Here is a 21,119-nt window from a genome sequence, read left to right on the forward strand (position 1 = left end):
ACTGTAAGATCGACATACGATACGAAGTGGGACTGGGTCAGATAAACAAAATGTGGCAGAAGACAGGAAAAATACACACAAACATTGGGAAACAAACAATGATAAATTATTATGACACAGAATAACCTAAAAATAGCCATTTGCCGGTTGTAGATCTATGTGAAGTACCGTCGTCTGAATATCAAATCGTGCATAGCACATTCACGTGTATCGATCCCGGGTATTCATTTTAGTATCTCTGCTGTACCAAGTAATTATTAGCTATGCGATGTCGGTGTGCCCCACACCCGTAGGCAATGAGGATAACGTGCCTTGCCCAAGGACACAAACCGTTGACACAGGTGGGGTTCGAACTACGACAACATATGGATTATGAGCCGAGCGCCTTATCCACTCGGCCACACGTGCTCCTCGTCCCGATATCGTCATGGCAGAAATCGCCATGATGGTAGATCGAATTCACTCGTTCTTCAATAGCCACGCATGGCCATTTTGTTCCGACCTGTTTAATAGTTTTGAGGCGCATAATGGGCCGAGGGACATCCGACTAAGATTATACTATTGACAATAACCTAGTAACTGACCTGTGTAGATGTCAGTGAGCCTGGCACACCGACATCGCCCGGTTAATAATTACATGATACAGCAGAGACACTGAAATGAATACCCGGGATCGATACACGTGAATGTGCTATGCACGGTTTCTATTCAGACGATAAATCTTTGGATACCGGAGTAGAAAATGATGAATATCTCTCGTAATTGATTTAGTCTAAAGAAGCCAGATTTGGTTCCTTGCACTTGAATATATATGTTCAACGGATATGATAGTCGTTAGCTAGCGTCTTGAGAAAGAAGCGCGCGTCTTGAACTCAAAAACTGACAAAAATATTCTGATTTTATATGTGCCGAACTATAGCGCAGTGAAGGCTAGCTGCACTCACTCGTACAAGCAGTCTAAAAACATATGACCATTGACCTCATCAATGGCGTATACATGCTCACTCACGCACAGAGAGGTCAATTACCAGGCTATTGTCAGTAGCCTTAGTCAGATGTCCCTCGGCTCATTATGCGTCTCAAAGGTCGGAACAAAATGGCCATGCGTGGCTGTGGATTCAACCTACGATGGCGATTTCTGCCATGAAGATATCGGGGCGATGACATTGTGCCTGGTATGTCATCCACCAGCGCAGCGGTCTATAATGTGGCTAGTACCGTGTTATGGTCCGTAACCTGAGGGCAGCTGTCATTTTGTTTTGTTCTGCACATATAAAATCTGAATTTTTGTAAGTTTTTGATTTCAAAACGCACGGTTGTTTGTCAATACGCTCGCTAACGACTATGTTCTTTCAACACATATATTCAAGCGCAAGCCATACAATTGGCTTCTTTAGAAAACAAAAATAACGGGAGATAGGCCTACTCATCATTTTCTACCCCTGTATCCACAGATTTATTGTCTGAATATCAAATTGTGCATAGCAGATACACGTGTATTGATCCCGGTTATTGATTTAGTTTCCCTGCCTGTACAATATAATTATTTACCAGGCGTTGTCGCTGTGTGCCGTACATTTTATACAAAGCTGATTTCTGCTTGTATAAATGAGGACACGATATAATTCAAAGACATTGAAGACAAGATCGACATTCGATACGATGAACAAAATGTGGCAGAAGAAAGAAAAATAGACACAAACATTTGCAAGTTATGGATTGTTTTATTTTATCAGTAAATGTGGCGTACCTTCTTCCATGGACTGATGATTTAGGGGATTGAGTGGTGGGGCACCTTTAAAACAGAGTTTCCGAAACTCTTGTTACATTTTTCAGTCGATTTGATGTTCATGTGTTTTACGTTAAAAAAAAGGCTAGCCTGCAAAAACTATAAAATCATAACAATAATGTCATACTCCATTGTACACCCACAATACAGGTATGGTCAACAGTCTATTAGTTTGTTTAACCGGTAGGTCCATGCGGACATGTACTTGGGTCCTGGTAAAATGCCTATAAGCATGCTGGCCTGTATAGAGAGAAAAGAAATAAACAGAATGGAAGGAATAGAATGGCCACTCCTAACTAATGAAGTGAACATTATTTAGCTGTTTGCCAATCTCAACAGCCACAAAGGCTTAGAATAACTCTTATTATAATTATTTGGAATAACTCTTATATCATTCGTTCAATCGAAACTCGAGGATAGCATGGGTAATCCTAAGCTCCGAGAACATCTAAAACTTCTTAGATACAGTGACAAATCCAAAAGTAAAGGACAAATTGTCCTAGGCAATGCTGGTAGCTTGTGTTACGACACTCTTTCTATTTGCAACAACGTCAACCATTTTTTCACAAATATTGCCTCAACGCTGGTCAGTAACAGGCGGCGGATGACATGTTCGAGCCGGCAACTCGTGAAACCGCCCGGCCGTATGGCATTTTCCATATACTCGGTTAGTTTTGTGGGGTTCATTATCGAACCCCAACGGTTTTAACTTGTATTTATATTATTTATCAACATTGTTTGTGATATTTCAAGCGTTTTAAAATTTCAAAATAATCCCATTCAATTACACGGTTGACGATGAAAATTTACTGAATTTAGGGACTGCACGTCATACACCACCTGGTCAGTAAATTGCCCTCTCCACTCAAGAAATTTGCACGGAATCGCGACATTAAAACAATTCTATTTGGACAAATATGTGACTCCTTATGAGTTTCATCTTGAGTTATAATTTGATCAGCTCGTAATGGGCGGGCCTTATAACATTGCGGATTAATATCAAAATGTTTTATTTTGAGAATTTTCTTGTGACATCTCGCAAGAAGCCTCATAAATTATTAATTCAAGTTCTTTGTCTACTTTCTTTAACACACAAAATATTAACCAGACAGGTCAACTAATAAAAAGCCTAACATTTCCCGACTATTACGAGCTGATCAAACTATAGTTATCGAAGATTTTATACTCATGTTTCCCATGAACTCAGCAAAGATCTTCAATTTTGTAATCATTGGCTCATTGATAATCAACTGTCCCTGCATGCTGGTAAGACATCTTAGTTGGTTCTCATGAGAAATTAAAACTAGTCGGTGATTTATAATGGGCAAGTTATCTGCTCCCAAGATAGTATCAACCATCTTCCAAACACAGAATGTTTTTAAAACGTTTTAAAGATGTTATATTTTGGGTTTTGGTTGCAGTAAAAACATTTTAATACAATGTAACATTAAATGTCGTGTTACATGAAGGTCGTGAAAATGTTTTTAAAACGTTTTGTATGAAAACACTACAACAACAATTTTAAAATGTTGTTGAAATGTTACTGTAAAATGTTTTTTGCAAAAAATTTTTGCCAAATATTTTGTCAACACTGAAAATAACATTATGTTATGTTATGTTATTTGCAGTAAGTTATCAACAAAAGTTTTTGAATGATAAATGATATGAAAACGTTTTATACCCTTTATATACCCTTTATATAACCCGACATTTGAACGTTTTCTGTTAACCTTTTCTAATCTTCTGCGAATAATGTCGAAAACGTTTTTTGTTTGCTGGGTTGGAATCACAATGGATTAAACACTCTCAGGTGACGATGTTCTTGTCAAGAAAGTCATTCTTTATAGGCATTTAAACTACCTTAATCAAACCCTGCACAAAATTTTGTGTGCTGCTCTCATACAATGTCATCTTGATTACTGCTGTTCAGCATGGTTTGTTGGGATCAGCACCAGAGCTAGGCACAAATTACAGACCACCAAAAACAAAAACGTAGGACACACATTGATCAATTGACTCGTAACTCCATTAAACTTCTAAATTCTCAGGACGGTGCCAAACAATTTTAATTGTTTGGCACGAGTCTTAAAAGACTCAACCATGTATTCAACACTTTCAACGATACTGGTGCACCATACCATCAATTTCATTAGAACCTCAAGTGCTACCCATCGTCATTATCGTACTAGATCTAGTAATTTCAATTTCTTTGTGCTCAGAGTCAAATGTATTGCCTACAAATCCTTCTACTATAATGCCATCTTAAATTGGAACGCTTTACCCCGTCAAATTCAGTCGATAAGCAGCAGGATAGCATTTTAGGCTGTCAAAAAACAACTGCATGGCTGATAGTGCTCTGAAGCAGGAATCTGCAGAATTTATACGTATGTCCAAATGTCTCTTTTTTTGTTTTCCTCCACGTCCACAGTCATCTTTTGTTTTGGGACCCCTGCTTACGTAGCCGGGCTTTTATGGGCTATCCCTGCCTTGCAACTGGTGTTGTGGCGTGTAAGTCGTTCCAATCTGGGATGGCATTTTGTGGTTTGGCCACGTATATTGTATATTTATTTTTTTGATGCTTTGGACATGTACTTGCTTAATCATTCAGTAAAGCTGAATAAAAACTAAACTTAACTAAACCAATGATTATAGACATTGCAATAATTATCTTACAAAATCATTTATTCTCTCCGTGGGTTGGTGTTGGGTTCTTGGATTTATTGGAGCTATCGAAGTTAAAGGATGTCTCCGGCAATCACATCACTATGCCTTATATGATAGAAAATTAATTATCAAGCACGAATCACGTGGTTTTATTTGAAACAAACTCATATTGACCATAAAAACGAATTAATACAACCGTTAAAGGATGACTCCGGCAATTGCAACATTATGCCTTATATTAATATGTTAGAAAATTATCAATTATCATGCAAGCACGAATCACGTGGTTTTATTTGAAACAAACTCATATTGACCATAAAATCGAATAAAAACAGCCGGCTCTCAACACGCGATATTCAAAATTCCCGGGCGCCGAAATTGTCCAGTGCAATGACGTCCTAGTAATACAATAAAGGCTGACAACAATTGAGCACAAGTAACCATGACGTAATTGAACTAAACAATTTCGGCGCGGAAATTTGAATATTGAGAGCTAGACTATGCCATAGTCGAATTTTGAGAAATTTAGAAATAGGCCTATGTTATCAATCTCGATAATATAATGTAATAAATAGTCTATAAGCAAATCTAGTTGCCCTAGATGTAGGCATTCTAAGTGATCATTTGTGTCCTGCCTTACTTTTGTTTTTTAATATTTTTTGAAAGAGGGCTCCCTTCATGCCTACCAGTGATTTTCTAGCAGCATGATGCAGTCATGGTCCATGGCAAAGGCGATTCGACCTTTGTGGCATTAAACCCAGTTAACAGGAAATTAATCCAGTAAATCGATTCAGTAAAGCAAATAAGCTCATGCATTCGATCACTAACGGCAACAAGCTTCGGTCGATTACCCCAGCTGCAGCGTGTGTAAACTCTAATTTGCATAGAGGCTGTACGTGAAATTATTGATTGGCTCCAAACAAAGGATTTGAACCGGTGCACGTAATCATGGCGCAGTGCAGTCCATTCAATCAAATGTTGTCATCAACCTATTTGATCACAGTGCATTGTTATGTGTGTGAGACGAACTGTCGCGGTTGATTGCAATCAAACAAACGATGTCTTATGTATTACTTTGTTCCGTGATGAAAATCGTGATGTTTTATTCAATCACTCTTGAAAAATGTATTTCTTTTGTAGGCCTATTACTTTGTTTTGTGATGAAAATCGTGATGTTTTATTTCATCACGCTCTAAACAATAATTATAGTTACATGCATTTCAAGAAAAATCTTATTAAAACGGTAGGCCCTATGTTGTTTAGAAACAATGTAGAAAGTGATGATGATGATGATGTCGATGATGATGATGATGATGATGATGATGATGATGTCTCCAAAAGTGTCCCGGTTTGTTTTTCTTGCCCTAAATCGTGCGTATCTATTAATAAGGCACTTCAATAATCAATAATCAGTCCCGTGACGGCCTCCACTAACTAGCTACTAACTTGGGTTTATGGGCGCTGATATTTCATGTTCACTGTTACTTATTTATCAGAAAAGTGCGACCATTTGTCAATCACCTACAGTACCCAATTTCGGCATACTATATAAGAAACTCATCATGATGATTGCCAGAGAATAGTTAAAATGTAGCTTGTACCGTTTTTTGTTGTATCCTTCAGAAGTGATCGGTCCGATACCAATATTTTCGGTCAAATCTCCATTCAATTAACACGGGGAGTTGGCTAGCTATGCCTTGCCCTCACTCATATTTTACAAAAGTGCGACTATTTCTGAACATCTAACCTAGCTGTAATTTTAGGTCATGTTAGAGAAATATATTTGCTAGAAGTTTGGAGAATAGCTAACATATTGGCTGGTTATTTTTCACACAGTGATGTTAACTAGGCAAGTGCCCATTCTTCCAACGTAGATCATTTGTAAAGGTCACGCGTCAATGGTGAGAGCACTGTGTATTGTGTATAGGAAAACGGACAGTAACTGCAGTATGGTCTGTTTTATTTTCAAGATTTTGGAGAATTGCTCACGTAATACTCACGAAAAACACTTGGGTATCAAGCTAACAGAGGGCGTACGGTGACTGAATAGATCAGGAAAATCTATCAATTGTGCACACAATCGGAGTTTTAAATGCAAAGGTAATTCTGAATATGCACAATGGCAAGTGGACTACGGAGAAGTCTAATTGAGAGCCGGCTGTTTTTATTCGATTTTATGGTCAATATTTTATAATAACATTTTAAAAACGTATTCATGATATTTATATAACCCGACATTTTAATGTTATTAAAACATTTTGAATAAACGTTTTAAGAACATTTTTATGTTTGCTGGGCGGAAGCCGGAATCCATTCAAAACTGTGTTGATAAAGATGTCTGTCTGTATTAACATGATTAAAGCATTGCTTTGGTTGTCATCCTTCATCCTTTTGTATTGCTCGATAAAGTGCATCCCTTACTGAAGTAAATCTAGGATCGTTTCCAAGACCATACGGTGACGCATATCTCGTGACAAATCCCACACCAAGGCGATACTTCGAATCAGCATACGCATTACTTCCACCTAATCCAGGATGACCCAACATTTCTCTATCCTGTGTGCAACTATCATACATAAACTTAGTAACTTTCAAGTGTAGATTTAATGAGACCTTGTATTGTTTTATTTCAGGTCCAACCAAACTGAACAGGAAATTTCGATGGAAATATTTAAAACGCAAAATTTGAGTTCTTCACGAAACATTTTAATAGCTTAAACTTATTCTTTCTTAATCTTTCGTCTAGTGTTATATGCATTGAAATTTAGACAGAAAACCCCTATTTATTACAAATTTTCACCATTGCAATCTAACAAATGACAAACAAAACGCAAAAAGAGTATAGTGCCAATAAGAAACATCTGGGTTTTTTCAAATTGCTACTGTGATTTGTTTTTAAACAATTAAAAAACTCTCCAAGAATAAGTTGCTATTCAGCGGCGCCTGAAGAATATAATCGATTGCTCAAACACTCTCACAAGCAAGTGCCTGTAAGCCAATGTCAATGAAACGAAATCTTTAATATTATGCTGAGCATTAAGAGTCTTCCGTCATCTTTTCCATATGTGATCAGACAACAAAACATTGACATTAATAGACACACCACTTAAACGAAAAACAGAAAAGGCACTGAAACAAAGAAAAGAAAGACAATGTCATAACAGACAGACAGACAGACAAAACTGAAGTTACATTAAGAGAAGGAAATACAGAAATACATAATACATAAATAAATATAAAAAGAAAGAAAGAAAAAAGAAACTTTGAAAGAAAGAAAGAAAGAAAGAAAGAAAGAAAGAAAGAAAGAAAGAAAGAAAGAAAGAAAGAAAGAAAGAAAGAAAGAAAGAAAGAAAGAAAGAAAGAAAGACACTCTTTCAGACTATGTTCTGCTTTATGGAGACTCGGTCCCATTGGTTTTCAGATTCGCATAAACGATGCTGCTCAAAATTCCACTTCTAGTTGTTGGAAATTGGTGGATGACCTGACTTTTGCAGAGAATGTAAATGGATCGCAACCCTCCAGCTTTTCACAATCTGATCTTGATCAGTTTACTCAGCGGTTCAAATGTGCTCAAATTAAATCCCTCCAAATGTCAGGCCCTCCAAGTATGCTTCAGTAAAATAAGCCCCAGGCTGGCGACTTGAGAATCGGCGCAAAACCACTGTCATACGTCACGGAAGCTAAGGTCAATTGGTATTTATCTTTAGGACAACCTCAAGTTGGACACCCAGACCCAGGTTAATAACATGCTTAAAAAAAAACAATAAGAGGTTGTTTATGCTAAAGTCCCTCAAGAGGTTTGGCTTTGAAAGTGAAGAGCTGAGTGTCGTTAACAGTGGTTATGTTAGACCGATTCTTGAGTAGGGGAGAGTGGGGGTAAGTTGACCCCCTCTAGAAAGAAAATTAAAAACTTATCTTACTTTGCAGTTCCACTTATTTGTATATGACATAACAAAGGCTTCTCAAGTGTAATATGGAATCACTTGCACATAGGGTAAGAAAGTTGCATTAGAAAGTTCATTTTTCACACTTTTGTTGAACTTTTGGCAAAAACCAATTTTTTTCATGTTTCACCCAGAAAGAAAAAGGCTAAAATGATAGCATTCTGGGTATTGAGGATGTGATATATGAACACTATTTTAGAAAACTATTTTAACTGTAACAAGTTTTAGTCAGGTGGGAGGCTCGGTTGTTGACAAAAAGGGTCACATGGGGTAAGTTGAGCCAAAAGCCATGGGGCAAGTTGAGCATAGGAAAAACCTGCAGAAATTTCCCCAATTTTTTTATTCAAAGTAATATCTTGTCAGAAATTACTTGTATGCAATATTTAGATCAAACTACTTCTATATCAAACTATTTTTCGAAATAAATACCTGAAAACAACAATTAAAAAAAAAAAAGGCAAAATTGAATTTCAAAGCTATGGCATATACTGTGCATTTCTATGGTGGCTCAACTTTCCCCCGCGACTGGCTCAACTTACCCCACCGTTGGGGTAAGTTGAGCCAATTGCAAAGAATATTTCGCGTCTCAATGTGCGAAAGTGCAAAATATTGATTACAATTTTGTGGTATCATAACCAAGTAACCATATATATGTTTCATTTGTAACATCGCATTTGGGTCCCCTGCTTTATTTATTTGAGCGTAGTGAAAGTAAAATTAATGTAAATGTTGTGTGGCAAATGGCATTCTAGTATTTCAATTAAACAATCCAAAGATCTTGAGTCTATAAAAAAAAGAGTATGTAGAACAATCCTGGGAGGAGATTAATACAGTTCATATCATGATGCGCTGCTCAGTAGGAAACTTGACTCCCTGTCTGATAGGAAGGTGCAACACTTGCATAGGTTTGCTGAACAATGAACGAACACAGTCGTTAATCCCTCCTACCAGACTTCAGAGCCATTGTCGCAATTTGCGTAATTCCCACAATTTTTCCAAATTCCGTGCCAGGACCGAGCGCTTTCGGCTGAGTCCTATCCCATATTTTGTTGATCTTTTAAATCAGTAATCTCCTCTTAGGATTGTTCTTCAATGCCATGAATGCTGTTTTTATTGTCTGGTGCAGCTGTTATAATATTCTTTAATGTCAATATTTATTCCAAAACATGTGCAATATTTGGTCAAAGTTAATATTTTGTGTTCAATTTGTTTTTGATGTCTTTTAAATTTCTTTAAGTGTTCAATCTTTTTAATGTTTTATGTATAATTATTGCTTTGTAATTTTACATGTAATTTGGCCATTTGGCCACGATATCTGATATAATAAAAATACCGATTATAATATTATATAGAAAAAGAAAGAAAGAAAGAAAGAAAGAAAGAAAGAAAGAAAGAAAGAAAGAAAGAAAGAAAGAAAGAAAGAAAGAAAGAAAGAAAGAAAGAAAGAAAGAAAGAAAGAAAGAAAGAAAGAAAGAAAGAAAGAAAGAATGAATTAATTGCCCACCTGATATGTAAGGGACGAAATCCATAGCTGTATCTTGATGGTATTCCTATTGCATAATCCTCCAACAATGGGGTTCCTCCTTCCTCTATCATCTTGATAAGCTTCTCAGAAAGAAACTGCTTTCCATCGGTTGTTTTCCCACCATTTGCGATTATGCCGTAAACTTTAGCCAGTGCTTCAGCGGTTCCAATACCTGTTACTGACGGGCACTCGAACTCTCTGTTCCGAGGATCATTAAATTTGTAGAACTTTGATTAAAATAAGAAGAAAAACAGGATATAATAAGTAGATGCAAATTCTAAGTGCATTTGCTTATCTAGATAAGCTCCTACTAATATAGGGGCCAGCCCCTTAAAATGTTCTCGTCGTTGAACAGATGTTTCAAATGGACAAATCATATATCAAAATGTTCCGAAGAGTCTGGAGCTTTACCTTTAAAACTAAATGGATTAAAAACTTCATATTTGGTGTGCAGGACGCACGACACGTCGATATAATAATATCTATGAACAAAATCAGTGCTTAACCAGCAAACACAAAACGTTTTCGACATCATTTGCAAAAGGTTATAAAAAGGTTGTCAGAAAACGTTTAAATGTCGGGTTATATAAAGGGTATATTAAGGGTATAAAACGTTTTCATAACATTAAAAAACATTTTTTGATAATCTTCTGGCCAGCAAACACAAAATGTTTTACAGAAAACGTTTAAATGTCGGGTTATATAAAGGGTATAAAAACGTGTTAATTACATTCCAAAAACATTTTTGAAAACTTTATACAAAACATCATGTTAACAGCATGTTATTTTGGGGTTGAAAAATATTTTGCGAAACATGTTTGCCCAAAATATTTGCAATAACATTTTAAAAACGTTTTCATGACCTTTATATAACATGACATTTAAATGTTATTAAAACGTTTTGAAAAAACATTTTAAGAACATTTCTATGTTTGCTTGGTGCAAATATTTTAACATAATGTTATTTAAGTTTTGACAAAATATTTGGCAAAAATGTTTGCAAAAATAGTTTACAATAACATTTTGAAAACATTTTAAAAATATTGTTGTAGTGTGTTTTCATACAAAACGTTTTAAAATGTTTTCATGACCTTTATATAGCCCGATATTTAAATGTTATTAAAACGTTTAAAAAAACATTTTAAGAACATTTCTGTGTTTACTTGGTGCAAATATTTTAACATAATGTTATTTAAGTGTTGACAAAATATTTGACAAAATGTTTGCAAAAATAGTTTACAATAACATTTTCAAAACATTTTCAAAATATTGTTGTAGTGTGTTTTCATACAAAACGTTTTATAACGTTTTTATGACCTTTATATAACCCGACATATTAATGTTATTAAAACGTTTTTCCCTATACGAAAAGCCAAAATATAATTTATTTTTGCTGGTTAAAGCCATATTATAACATTTCCATAAAAAACGGAATTGCATTTTTTTTTGGCGTAAAATGTTAGTTTTCACCGTATGTATGTCCTTTTGGGGGCCCAAACAGACGAGGCAATACAAAGAAAATCGCTATTTAATACGAGTGCATATGTGGCCAATGCGACCCACTCATTCGAATGTGAGTGGTGTCGGATCTTTTGATATGTTACGACTGCCCGCACCATGTACGTACTGTGTTATGGACATCGCGTATTTTGTTGGACTAATATTTCCATCGTAATAATAAAACGACGGTTCCTGCGTTTTATTAAAAATCTCGGATTTTGAAACTACAGCACCTAGAGTCTTGATTTTTGCAGGGTATGTTAGTTACATAACAATCTTGTAAAAAACATAATTTTGAAAATTATTGAGGGCGTCCTTCTCAGCAAATGTTATAATAGAGCTTTAATTCAATGTGATTTATGGGTGAAAAATATTTCCTTCAAAACCTTACATCTGATGCATCTGCGGCATTTCCGAAGACATCTTTCACTTTATTTTGTCCTGTCACCATTCCCCAAGTAATCTGTCTATTTATCGGGTCCATCTGACTTCTTAAGAAACTCTTGACCCCATTTAAATCTCCCCCATCTGTGAAAAATCGTGCTACCCTGTAGTTCAACTCTTTTGGAAGGCCAATGTAGAATTCTATACCTGTGGTAAGATCAATCATAAGACAATTATAAAGAATATTAAATCTGCACTAATCTTGACCGTGCTACTCCTATTCCAAAAATTCGTCCGCACCCCGCATCACCCCCACCCCCTTGCGTACGAGACTGTGCACATCACTCGGCCCGGTTCACTCGAACCAAAAACACTGTCAAATGAAACAGTACGTTGAATGACAAGGCTTACCGAATGGTTTAGCTACTTCATCACGGAAATATACTCCTAACGTCCTCTTTTTCGGGTCCGCTCGTGTCAGAAGTTGACTGGCGTAAAGACCAAATGTAAATGCATGATAGCCATGAGTAGTTCCAGGCTCCCAAATTGGCGGGCTTTTTGCCAATGCTTTGCCAAGTTCATCGTAGTTCATCATAAGATCAATGGTTATGGGTGTATCTATGAGCGCCAAACCGGCCTGAGATTTTTTTTAAATCAAAATGAAATCGATGTTTTTTAATAATAGCATTTTATTTAACTTATTTGTCATAGTAGTAATCCCGGGAAGTAGACCTAATCTGTGCGAGTTTGGTATGAATACTAACCCTTTCTATTTACAAATTTCAGAGTTTAAGTCCCATAGCAAGAAGAGCCATTTTAATTTCGTACACATCATAATAGTCTCATTGAAGGTACATGAACTTGAAACAACATCATCTGAAACAATTTGGAATGGATCCCGAGATCTGGATCCTATACCTCTACATCGAGGTTCAATTCACATCAACCAGCTTTAGCTTACCTATATTTCAATCAGGTCTTCGTAAATGATAGCCTATTGCAAAGGTCTCTCTGCTAGTCAATTTAATAATACTATTTCAGTATTTCTCATTTAGAGAATAAACGATATCGGTTCTCTATCACTGCAGTCACTATTTTTAGGAAAGGTAGCAGGACATATCCCCATCCCAATAACTATCCAATCTTTACAGTTCTAAGTGCTATCTTGGATCATATTCCCCATCTAATTATATTACTATTATCTTATGTGTCATTTGTATGATCTGATGTCTTGAATGTATGAGGACTTGTGTGTGCAGTTCCTCAAATCCTATCTGTGTGCCTTAATCCATTATGTTTTCGTTGAAGGATAGCAGGTGGCTGGCGAGTAACACTTTCCCACTGGTGTTGGTCAACGAATCGTTCACTTTCAACAGAGAAGCGTTTTCTTAGTCGTGTGATTTCAAACCACTAAATATATGATAATCTGAATATCAAAATACTACATTAGAAACAAATTGACAACACTCAAAATTCAACGCCTAAGGTGAGTGGGACGGCATGCAGGAGACATATTCCCGGGTATTAAATAAAATAAAAATAAATAAAATTTTATAACTAAAAATATATAAAAATAAAAATAAATCAATAAATTTTGAATTTATATATATAATTTTTCCGCAGGATTCAAATTGCTGTAATTTCGCTGCCAATGGTGAATCATCAGAATCAGATCACATCAACTTGGTCGGTTGCAGCTGAAGCGCAGACCTATCCGCACTTATCATGTAATATCCACCAATATTATTATATGTTATCTGTGTAGCTCCCCACATCCCATTGGGTGAAGGAGGTTTTTTGATAACCGATAACTAACTTAACTAATACTACTAATAACCGATATAAACGTTCAAATCAATTTGTAATAGGTGAAGCACGAACCTCGTGATGAAGCAGCTGTCTGACTGTGATGTTTTCTTTGCCATTCTGTCCAAACTCAGGCCAGTAGTGTACTACCTTTTGATCATAGTCAAGATAGCCTTTATCTACAAGCATAGCCATACACAAAGCTGCCATTCCTAGTTTTATAACAAGAGAATACATACACAATAGTTAAATTTTGATTTGAACTCATCAGCCGTATATTTTGTTCTTCTTTGCATGTTTGCTAAAAAATTGCAAAACCAAATTGTTTGAGTTCAATTATTGCTCCAGCGGTTTATAGAAGCAAAAACATACTGCCCGCTATATATATACCGCCACCATGAGGATGAGACTATAACGTATCATACGTATTGTACATAGCATTTTAAGAAAAACATAATTATTCCAAAATTTCCTGGGGCTAGACACGTGTTGAAGAAAACATGCGATTCCTTCAGATCCTTCATGACGATGTCAATCATGCACTTTATGTCGCAGATAGATCAAACTATACTTTTCCTGAATCGTTATTCATTATTTTACTATATACCTTTTGTTACGGAGAATACAATAGCCATGGTATCATGTCTCCATGGTTGTGAGGACTCATAATCAGCGTATCCTCCCCATATGTTTACCACTTGCTTTCCTTTGTAATATGCTGCAAATGCTGATCCCCCTTCCCGTGGTTCAACATCGCCGCTTTCAAAGTTAGCCCTGAAAATACCCCCAAAATAGATTAGAATATGGGCACTTTGTGCAATCCCAGAATTACAATGTCAAAGTTTATACAGCGGTCTAAGTTCTGATAAATTCCAAAATATACGGTCATAATGATTCTAAAAATGTATTAGTTTGACATATCTACGACTTCTCGTATTTACGACAATTTAAATTTATTTAAATTGTTATTGACCCGTATGGAGCCAAATGACGTCATTTGACGGTTTTGCTCACAACTCCGGAAAGACAAGATAGGTCGATAAGTCGTGGATAGGTCAATCTATATTTTGACCATTATGACGCCAGAGGAATATTTTGCCACAACTATTATATTAATATTATTTTGCCCTCTACATACTCTTTGATCTCAATATTCTGGGATTGAACATGGGGCAAACGTTAGCCAAGGTATTTTTCCTATTAAGTGACCCACAATATTGTAGTATAGACAGTAGTCTTCGGTTGTATATATAAATGCGCATTTATAAATGCGCACGTGACCAGATGGCCAGCGCCATATTTGCATTACATCACTGTCAATCACTGAAATGGCGACCATTGAAGGAGTGGCAACAGTTGTGACCTTGTTTCGTGGCTAGCACTGACAAGGAACATTGGCTGGAGGTTCGATGCTATCAATTTGCAAGGATAAATCATGGATATCAAAGGATCATGATTATTGCACAGCACCCCCATGTACAAACATAACTAATGTTTATTTATTTATTTATATTTATTTATTTATCTATTTATTTATTTATTTATTTATTTATTTATTTATTTATTTATTTATGCGACGAAAAACGAAAACCCTGTTCTATTTTGAACAAATTGGGAAACAAATTTTTCCTGTACAAATGAATTTCGGAAATTTCAGGACAATTTTTTTTTGTATTTTCTCAAATTGAAATTTATTTACAGATTTTTGTGATTTTTTGGGTTATTTAATTTTTTTTTTTTAAATACCAACCGGACCGACCGACCCTACTTGAAAGGTCCGTTCGCCCGTAGAACAGGGTTTCTCTCTTTCTCGCCTTACTTATAATTTTATAAATATTATTTGTCCCCCCCCCCTTCCCCCAAACCACCCTCCCCCCTTTTACACTCATAAATTAATTGTTTTTTGCTAACTTTCCCCTTCCGTGTAAAGTAAAACTTTATAAGCCGGTTGAATCAAACTGAACAAAATTGACGTATACAATTACAATATACCATGATAATAATGTGTATGACGAGATCTAACTTACTAGCTGAATAAACCTCAAACCATGCATTACATACGTGATTGTACGTCATATTGTCATATAACGTATGAGCGTGATGTATAGTATACGAGTCTTGCTCAACATCTTCCAGCCGGGATGGATTAGATCATGTACATTCATCTACGTGTTTATACTCTAAATTGTACGTCAAAGGGTGACAAAGGGTGTACAGATTACCGATTTAGCATGGGGGACACAAAAAGGTGCTTAAAAACACATTTTGAATTTGTTTTTTGTCCATTTGCGAGCGAATGAGTTGAATGAATTGAGGAGGTCGGGCGGGGACATCTAGCCTATTTAGTTTGAGAGGGTCATTATACCGAAAAGGGCTAAAGTTATAGTTTCTTCAATTTACGTTATAATTAGAGTTAAAATTAGGGTCAGAGTTATGTTCATTGGCGGCGCTACGGGGGGGATACTTATCTTGACTCCCAAATAAATAAATCCATGACCCCTTCCTTCCGAAGAAAATGACAGCCCCGAAGTTCCCTACGTGCAAACATTATTAAATAACATCATCGGCAGCTACCCAGTTCTGACCTTAATGCCAGTAAGAATCACATTTCGTCATCAATATGGCCAATTGCCACGCACATTTAGCACGGAAATAATGAAATATAACTTTTTAAATCACCTATATCTAGCTTTTCCGTCATAATTTTTTTTTTCCGTAATGGAAAATCCAAATAAAGAGTTTATGTTTCGGGTCAAATTATTTTGCCCTTTGCAATCAATGCCACTATTTTGCAAAACTAATTTTCCTTGTAACCTGTCATTTTGCCTATACTTTTGCGTGTGGAATTTGTGCACATCCGGGTACCTTACATCGTTGAACACGGTATGGCGACTTGTAGATGTCACGTGCGCATTTATATATGCGCATTTATATATATACCCGAAGTCCACTGATAGATGTGTATTTTCAGAAAGCAGATGCATGTATTTTGACACAAGATATAGCTAAAGCTGAGACAAAAATGTTCGTCTAAGAGCTAAGGCGACGAAAAAAGAAAACCCTGTTCTACGGGCCCGACCGACCCAGATTTTGAACAAACTGGGAAAAAAATTTCCTGTACAAATGAATGCCGACCCAAATTTCGGAAATTTTAGGAACAATTTGTTTTTGTATTTTCTCAAATTGCAAATTATTTACAGATTTTCGTTATTTTTGGGTCATTTCCAAAAAAAACAAAAAAACAAACAAACAAAATAGGCTGACCGACCGACACCGACCCTACTTGAAAGTTCCGTCTGCCCGTAGAAGAGGGTTTCTTTTTTTGTTGCTTACTAAAGTGTTTCAAGATACATTTTTGCCATTCTATTACGAAATTGATTATGAAATATAACACGGTCCTGAATCTGATGAACTATTTATTCAAAGATGTTAAATACATGTGTAGTCTATAACTGGTGTAGGTGACATTATTTGCATATATCAAATGGTAATTAATTTACAAGAAACCATGCCACTGAAATTGATATTAAGGTGTTTGTATTTTGAGAATACTAGAAGTATCATTTTCTCACATTAACCAAAATGGAAAATGATTAAGCAGTTTTTCTAACTGTAGCACAATGTTACCGTTTATAATAATTATGGTCTAGCAGTATTTATACCGGTAAACATTAGTAAAGACTAAAACAATAGAGTAAGGAATCGTACCTGAAAGCTTCGAGAACCTCTTCGAATCCAGGCTGCACTGTCCCGTCAATGATAATAGGGAGTTTATCTTTTTGCATTACTCTAACAACAAGAGACGCCACAACAGCAACAACACACAGCACGAAGGCTTTAGCCCAGAATCCCATTGTTCAACTTTGATGACAAAATGGGGAAAAATGGCATTACCAAATATTGAAGCAGCAGCTAAGCAGGTTAATACTAGAGCTAGAGCTACTGTGCTCAAGAGCTATGAATATCAGGTGGTGACTTCTGACCTCATTTGACCTTTAACCTCATGTTGACTTCATGTTCCCCTCATATCAAGTTTAAGCTCAATCAGGCAAATCTTAAATATGACCTCATTTGACCTTTGACCTTGGGTAACCTCAGATTGACTTTTACATGCTCCCCTCATATCAAGGATGAGTTAAAGCCCATTAGGGTCCATTTTAACATTTCAAGCAAATGTTAGCATGTGACCTCATTTGACCTTTGACCCCGAGTAACCTCAAGACTTTTTTATGCTCCTCTGATTTCAAGGGTCATTTCCTGGTGGTGAGCGCCACGAATTCTCAAAATTCAGTACATTACCGTTGTCAACCGTGTAATTGAATGGGATTATTTTGAAATTTTAAAACGCTTAACATGTCACAAACAAAAGGCCTATGTTAATAAATAATATTAATACAAGCTAAAACCGTTGGGGTTCGATAATGAACCCCACAAAACGAACCGAGTGTATGGAATATGCCATACGGCTGAGCGGTTTTGCCGTCTCTCTCCGCCCATCATGCCGCTCGCCGCCTGGGTCATTTCCACCCAATTAAACTCAATCCATGATGCAGTCATGTCTACAGTAGAATTCAATTCGACATTTGCAGGACTCAAACCCCATTAAAAGCTATTAAACCAAGATAACACTCATTGAAAACAGCTCAACTGATTAAATCATATCTTCTCTGGTTAAATACACACATCATATGTTTCTGCTTTTACACGTACAATGGAGCAATGCGCTGGGATTATCCTTTCAGTTGGGTGAACGATTATAAAGCGAGCGCTAGAGAACAATTGTGTGTGGGCTTTGTTTACGAAATGAGACATGCTTATTGTTAACCAGCGTTCTTGAAAATGAGAAACATGGTGGTTTGCAGACTTAACACGGTTTGGAAATAATTTCTTCATATTTTTGGTGTTATCTGTCGTTTACATATCCTTCCTAAAACACCAAAGTACGAATATTTCCAAACATCTAAATTAGCTAAAAATTTAGGACATGTTACAAAACTATATTGTCTAGAATTTTAGAAGAGTACTTTTAATATTGGCCGGTTATTTTTCACACAGCGACGTTAACTAGTCATATCCCCATACTTTTAACGTAGGGCTATTTGTAGAGGTCACGCGTCAATGGGACAGAGCACTGTGTATTGTGTAAGGAAAACGGACAGTAACTGCAGTATGCAGGCCCATTTCAACATTTGACCTTGGGTGACCAGGTTGACTTTCATGATCCCCTCATATCAAGGATCCTTTGCACCAAGTTTAAGGCTAATCTAACTAAGTTTACCATGTGACCTCATTTGACCTTTGACCTCGGGTCATTTATGTTAACAACTTAGAAGGAGCTTGGGTCAGTGCTTCTTGTGTCCAAGTTTGATATAAAATTGGATCGATTGAGCCCGTCAAGCTACGAGTCTTAAAATATTGGACGAGACGCCAATATTTTAAAACTCATAGCGAGACCAATAACTATTGGGCGTAAAGCATCCAATTTTATCATTATTATGTTTTGGATCCAATATTTTTACACACTTAGATTCAACAAAATATAATAATGGTCGACATTGGCGCAAGTGTCGTCTGGCACTAGTAGCACTAGGCCAATTTTAAAAGAGGGTTTGACGAAAGAAATGGAAGAAGCAGAAGAATCAGATTCGCCTGCTCAACAATATTTTAGTGTGGCAATATATAAATGATATAAAAAGCGACTCAACCGTATTATTTTGTACCCTTCGTAGTCAAAAAAATTGTTACAAAATATGGCTCAATAGTTCTAGGGTTAATTCTATTAATATCTTACCACGGCAATAATTATTTCATGCATACATAAACTTTTGTTGACATTTCGATAATATCATGGAAGTAGTATATCAAGTTCAAATGTCAAAGGTTCCTAAATTTCAGATTTCCTCTTGTCATAGCTAAGCATAAGTGTCCTTTAAGAAAAATCTGGGTACGTATGCAAAAGGTGCCATAATACACAAAGCAATTAGAAACACAATTATTGAGAGAAAATTGAAAGACAGAAAATAGAGATATAGGCCACCTACTAGAAGATCGACATACGATACGAAGTGGGACTGGGTCACTGATGAACCATATATCATCTAAATGTTTTTTGATAATCTATGGATGAACAAAATGTGGCAGAAGACAGGAAAATAGACACAGACATTGGGAAACAAAATTATTATGACACAGAATATCCTAAAATTAAGACGAAAATTAGCCATTTGCCTGTCATGGGTTGTTTTATTACGTCATTTTGTAGATCTATGTGAAGTACCTTTATGAACTGATGGACAGTTTCGTAGCGTGGGGGGGCAATTCAGCATCGATAAGACCGATATTCAACTACATGTTGTAGGTAGGCGTGCGAGCATTAGCCTATATCATAGTCCTTGTTGCGGAAAACACATATAATCAATGTAATATCTAAAATATCGCTCATTTTGAGCTATTTTGGAGATCAAAGATAAATTTATGAAAATTTACCTACTTTACGACACTAAATCTTGTAGCAAAATAGTTCCTTTTTTCCTCATTTCATGTCAGCTGCCATACACACTATACGAAATAAGCTGAAATACATACGTATTACAGCACTATGTTATTGATTGGATTTTCCGCACGGCCGCACCAAAGAAAACCACATACCCATGAATTCCAGTACAAAAGATTTTGTCACGTTTGTTAAGGGCAAAGTTCAAAGTGAAACTGGTGACATGTACCCATGGAGCTATTAAATAGATGGAGAAGAAATAGATTACGTAACGCATTGAAACCTTGTGCCGATTTGAAATCTGACAAGCTATTCATCGAAAGGTACCTTTTGTTTGGGACAAAGGGCTTCCGCCATTAAATCGGTAAGCTGACCCGACAGTGTATTAACGCTTTACCTAGCAGGCTACTGTCAATAAGTGATCAAACGAAAGGCGTGTGAAAGCGACGTCTGGAACGAAAAGTACCTTTTGTTATAATAACACACAAGGATGTGATTGAGTAGCCGTAAGCACAAAAAGCACACATTAGCCGCTGAGTACAGTTCGTGATCACCCCACTGACTTCAGGTGCTTCATTTAAATAAATTGAATGCGCTTGCTGAATGATTACACATCAAGCATTCAAGGCTGCCATTTATGTCTATAGTACTGTATAATGGTAATAGCTATACGTATACATGTAACAAATAATAAGTATACCGGTATAGGCCTATATAAAAGTTGTTTCACAAATTGACATTTTATTTTATTTTAAGAAGGAGAATGTCATAAACAGTGGCGTACTGAAGGGGGGGGCAGCTCTTCTGTGAGAGGTCTTGGGAAGGGATGAGGGAGGAAGAGGTGAAAGAGGGGATATGAAGAACGAGAGGGGGGTTGGAGGAAGAGAGAAAGAGGAAGAAATTAAGAGAAATAAATAAATAGAAGTAAATAAATAGAAAGGTAAGGTAAGAAAAATGATAGGAATGAGAGAAGACAAAAAGTAAGAGGGATGGAGAAGGAAGGGAGATAAGAAG

At 36.3% G+C, this 21,119-nt stretch overlaps 1 protein-coding gene across 1 annotated transcript; it reads right to left on the bottom strand.

The window, feature by feature from the left end:
• Window positions 1-6,829: 6,829 nt before the first annotated feature.
• Window positions 6,830-20,261, bottom strand: LOC140147425 (beta-lactamase domain-containing protein 2-like). Its single transcript, XM_072169202.1, has 8 exons — window positions 20,099-20,261; window positions 17,321-17,473; window positions 14,220-14,386; window positions 13,688-13,824; window positions 12,218-12,443; window positions 11,814-12,013; window positions 9,902-10,149; window positions 6,830-7,019 (listed from the first exon to the last, which is right to left on the bottom strand). Exons 2-8 carry the CDS (start codon window positions 17,464-17,466, stop codon window positions 6,830-6,832), a joined length of 1,314 nt encoding a protein of 437 aa, XP_072025303.1. The 5' UTR covers window positions 17,467-17,473; window positions 20,099-20,261.
• Between the last annotated feature and the right edge of the window lie 858 nt (window positions 20,262-21,119).

Source organism: Amphiura filiformis, chromosome 3 (genome assembly GCF_039555335.1).
Source record: "Amphiura filiformis chromosome 3, Afil_fr2py, whole genome shotgun sequence".
In the NCBI taxonomy this organism is placed as follows: Eukaryota; Metazoa; Echinodermata; class Ophiuroidea; order Amphilepidida; family Amphiuridae; genus Amphiura; species Amphiura filiformis.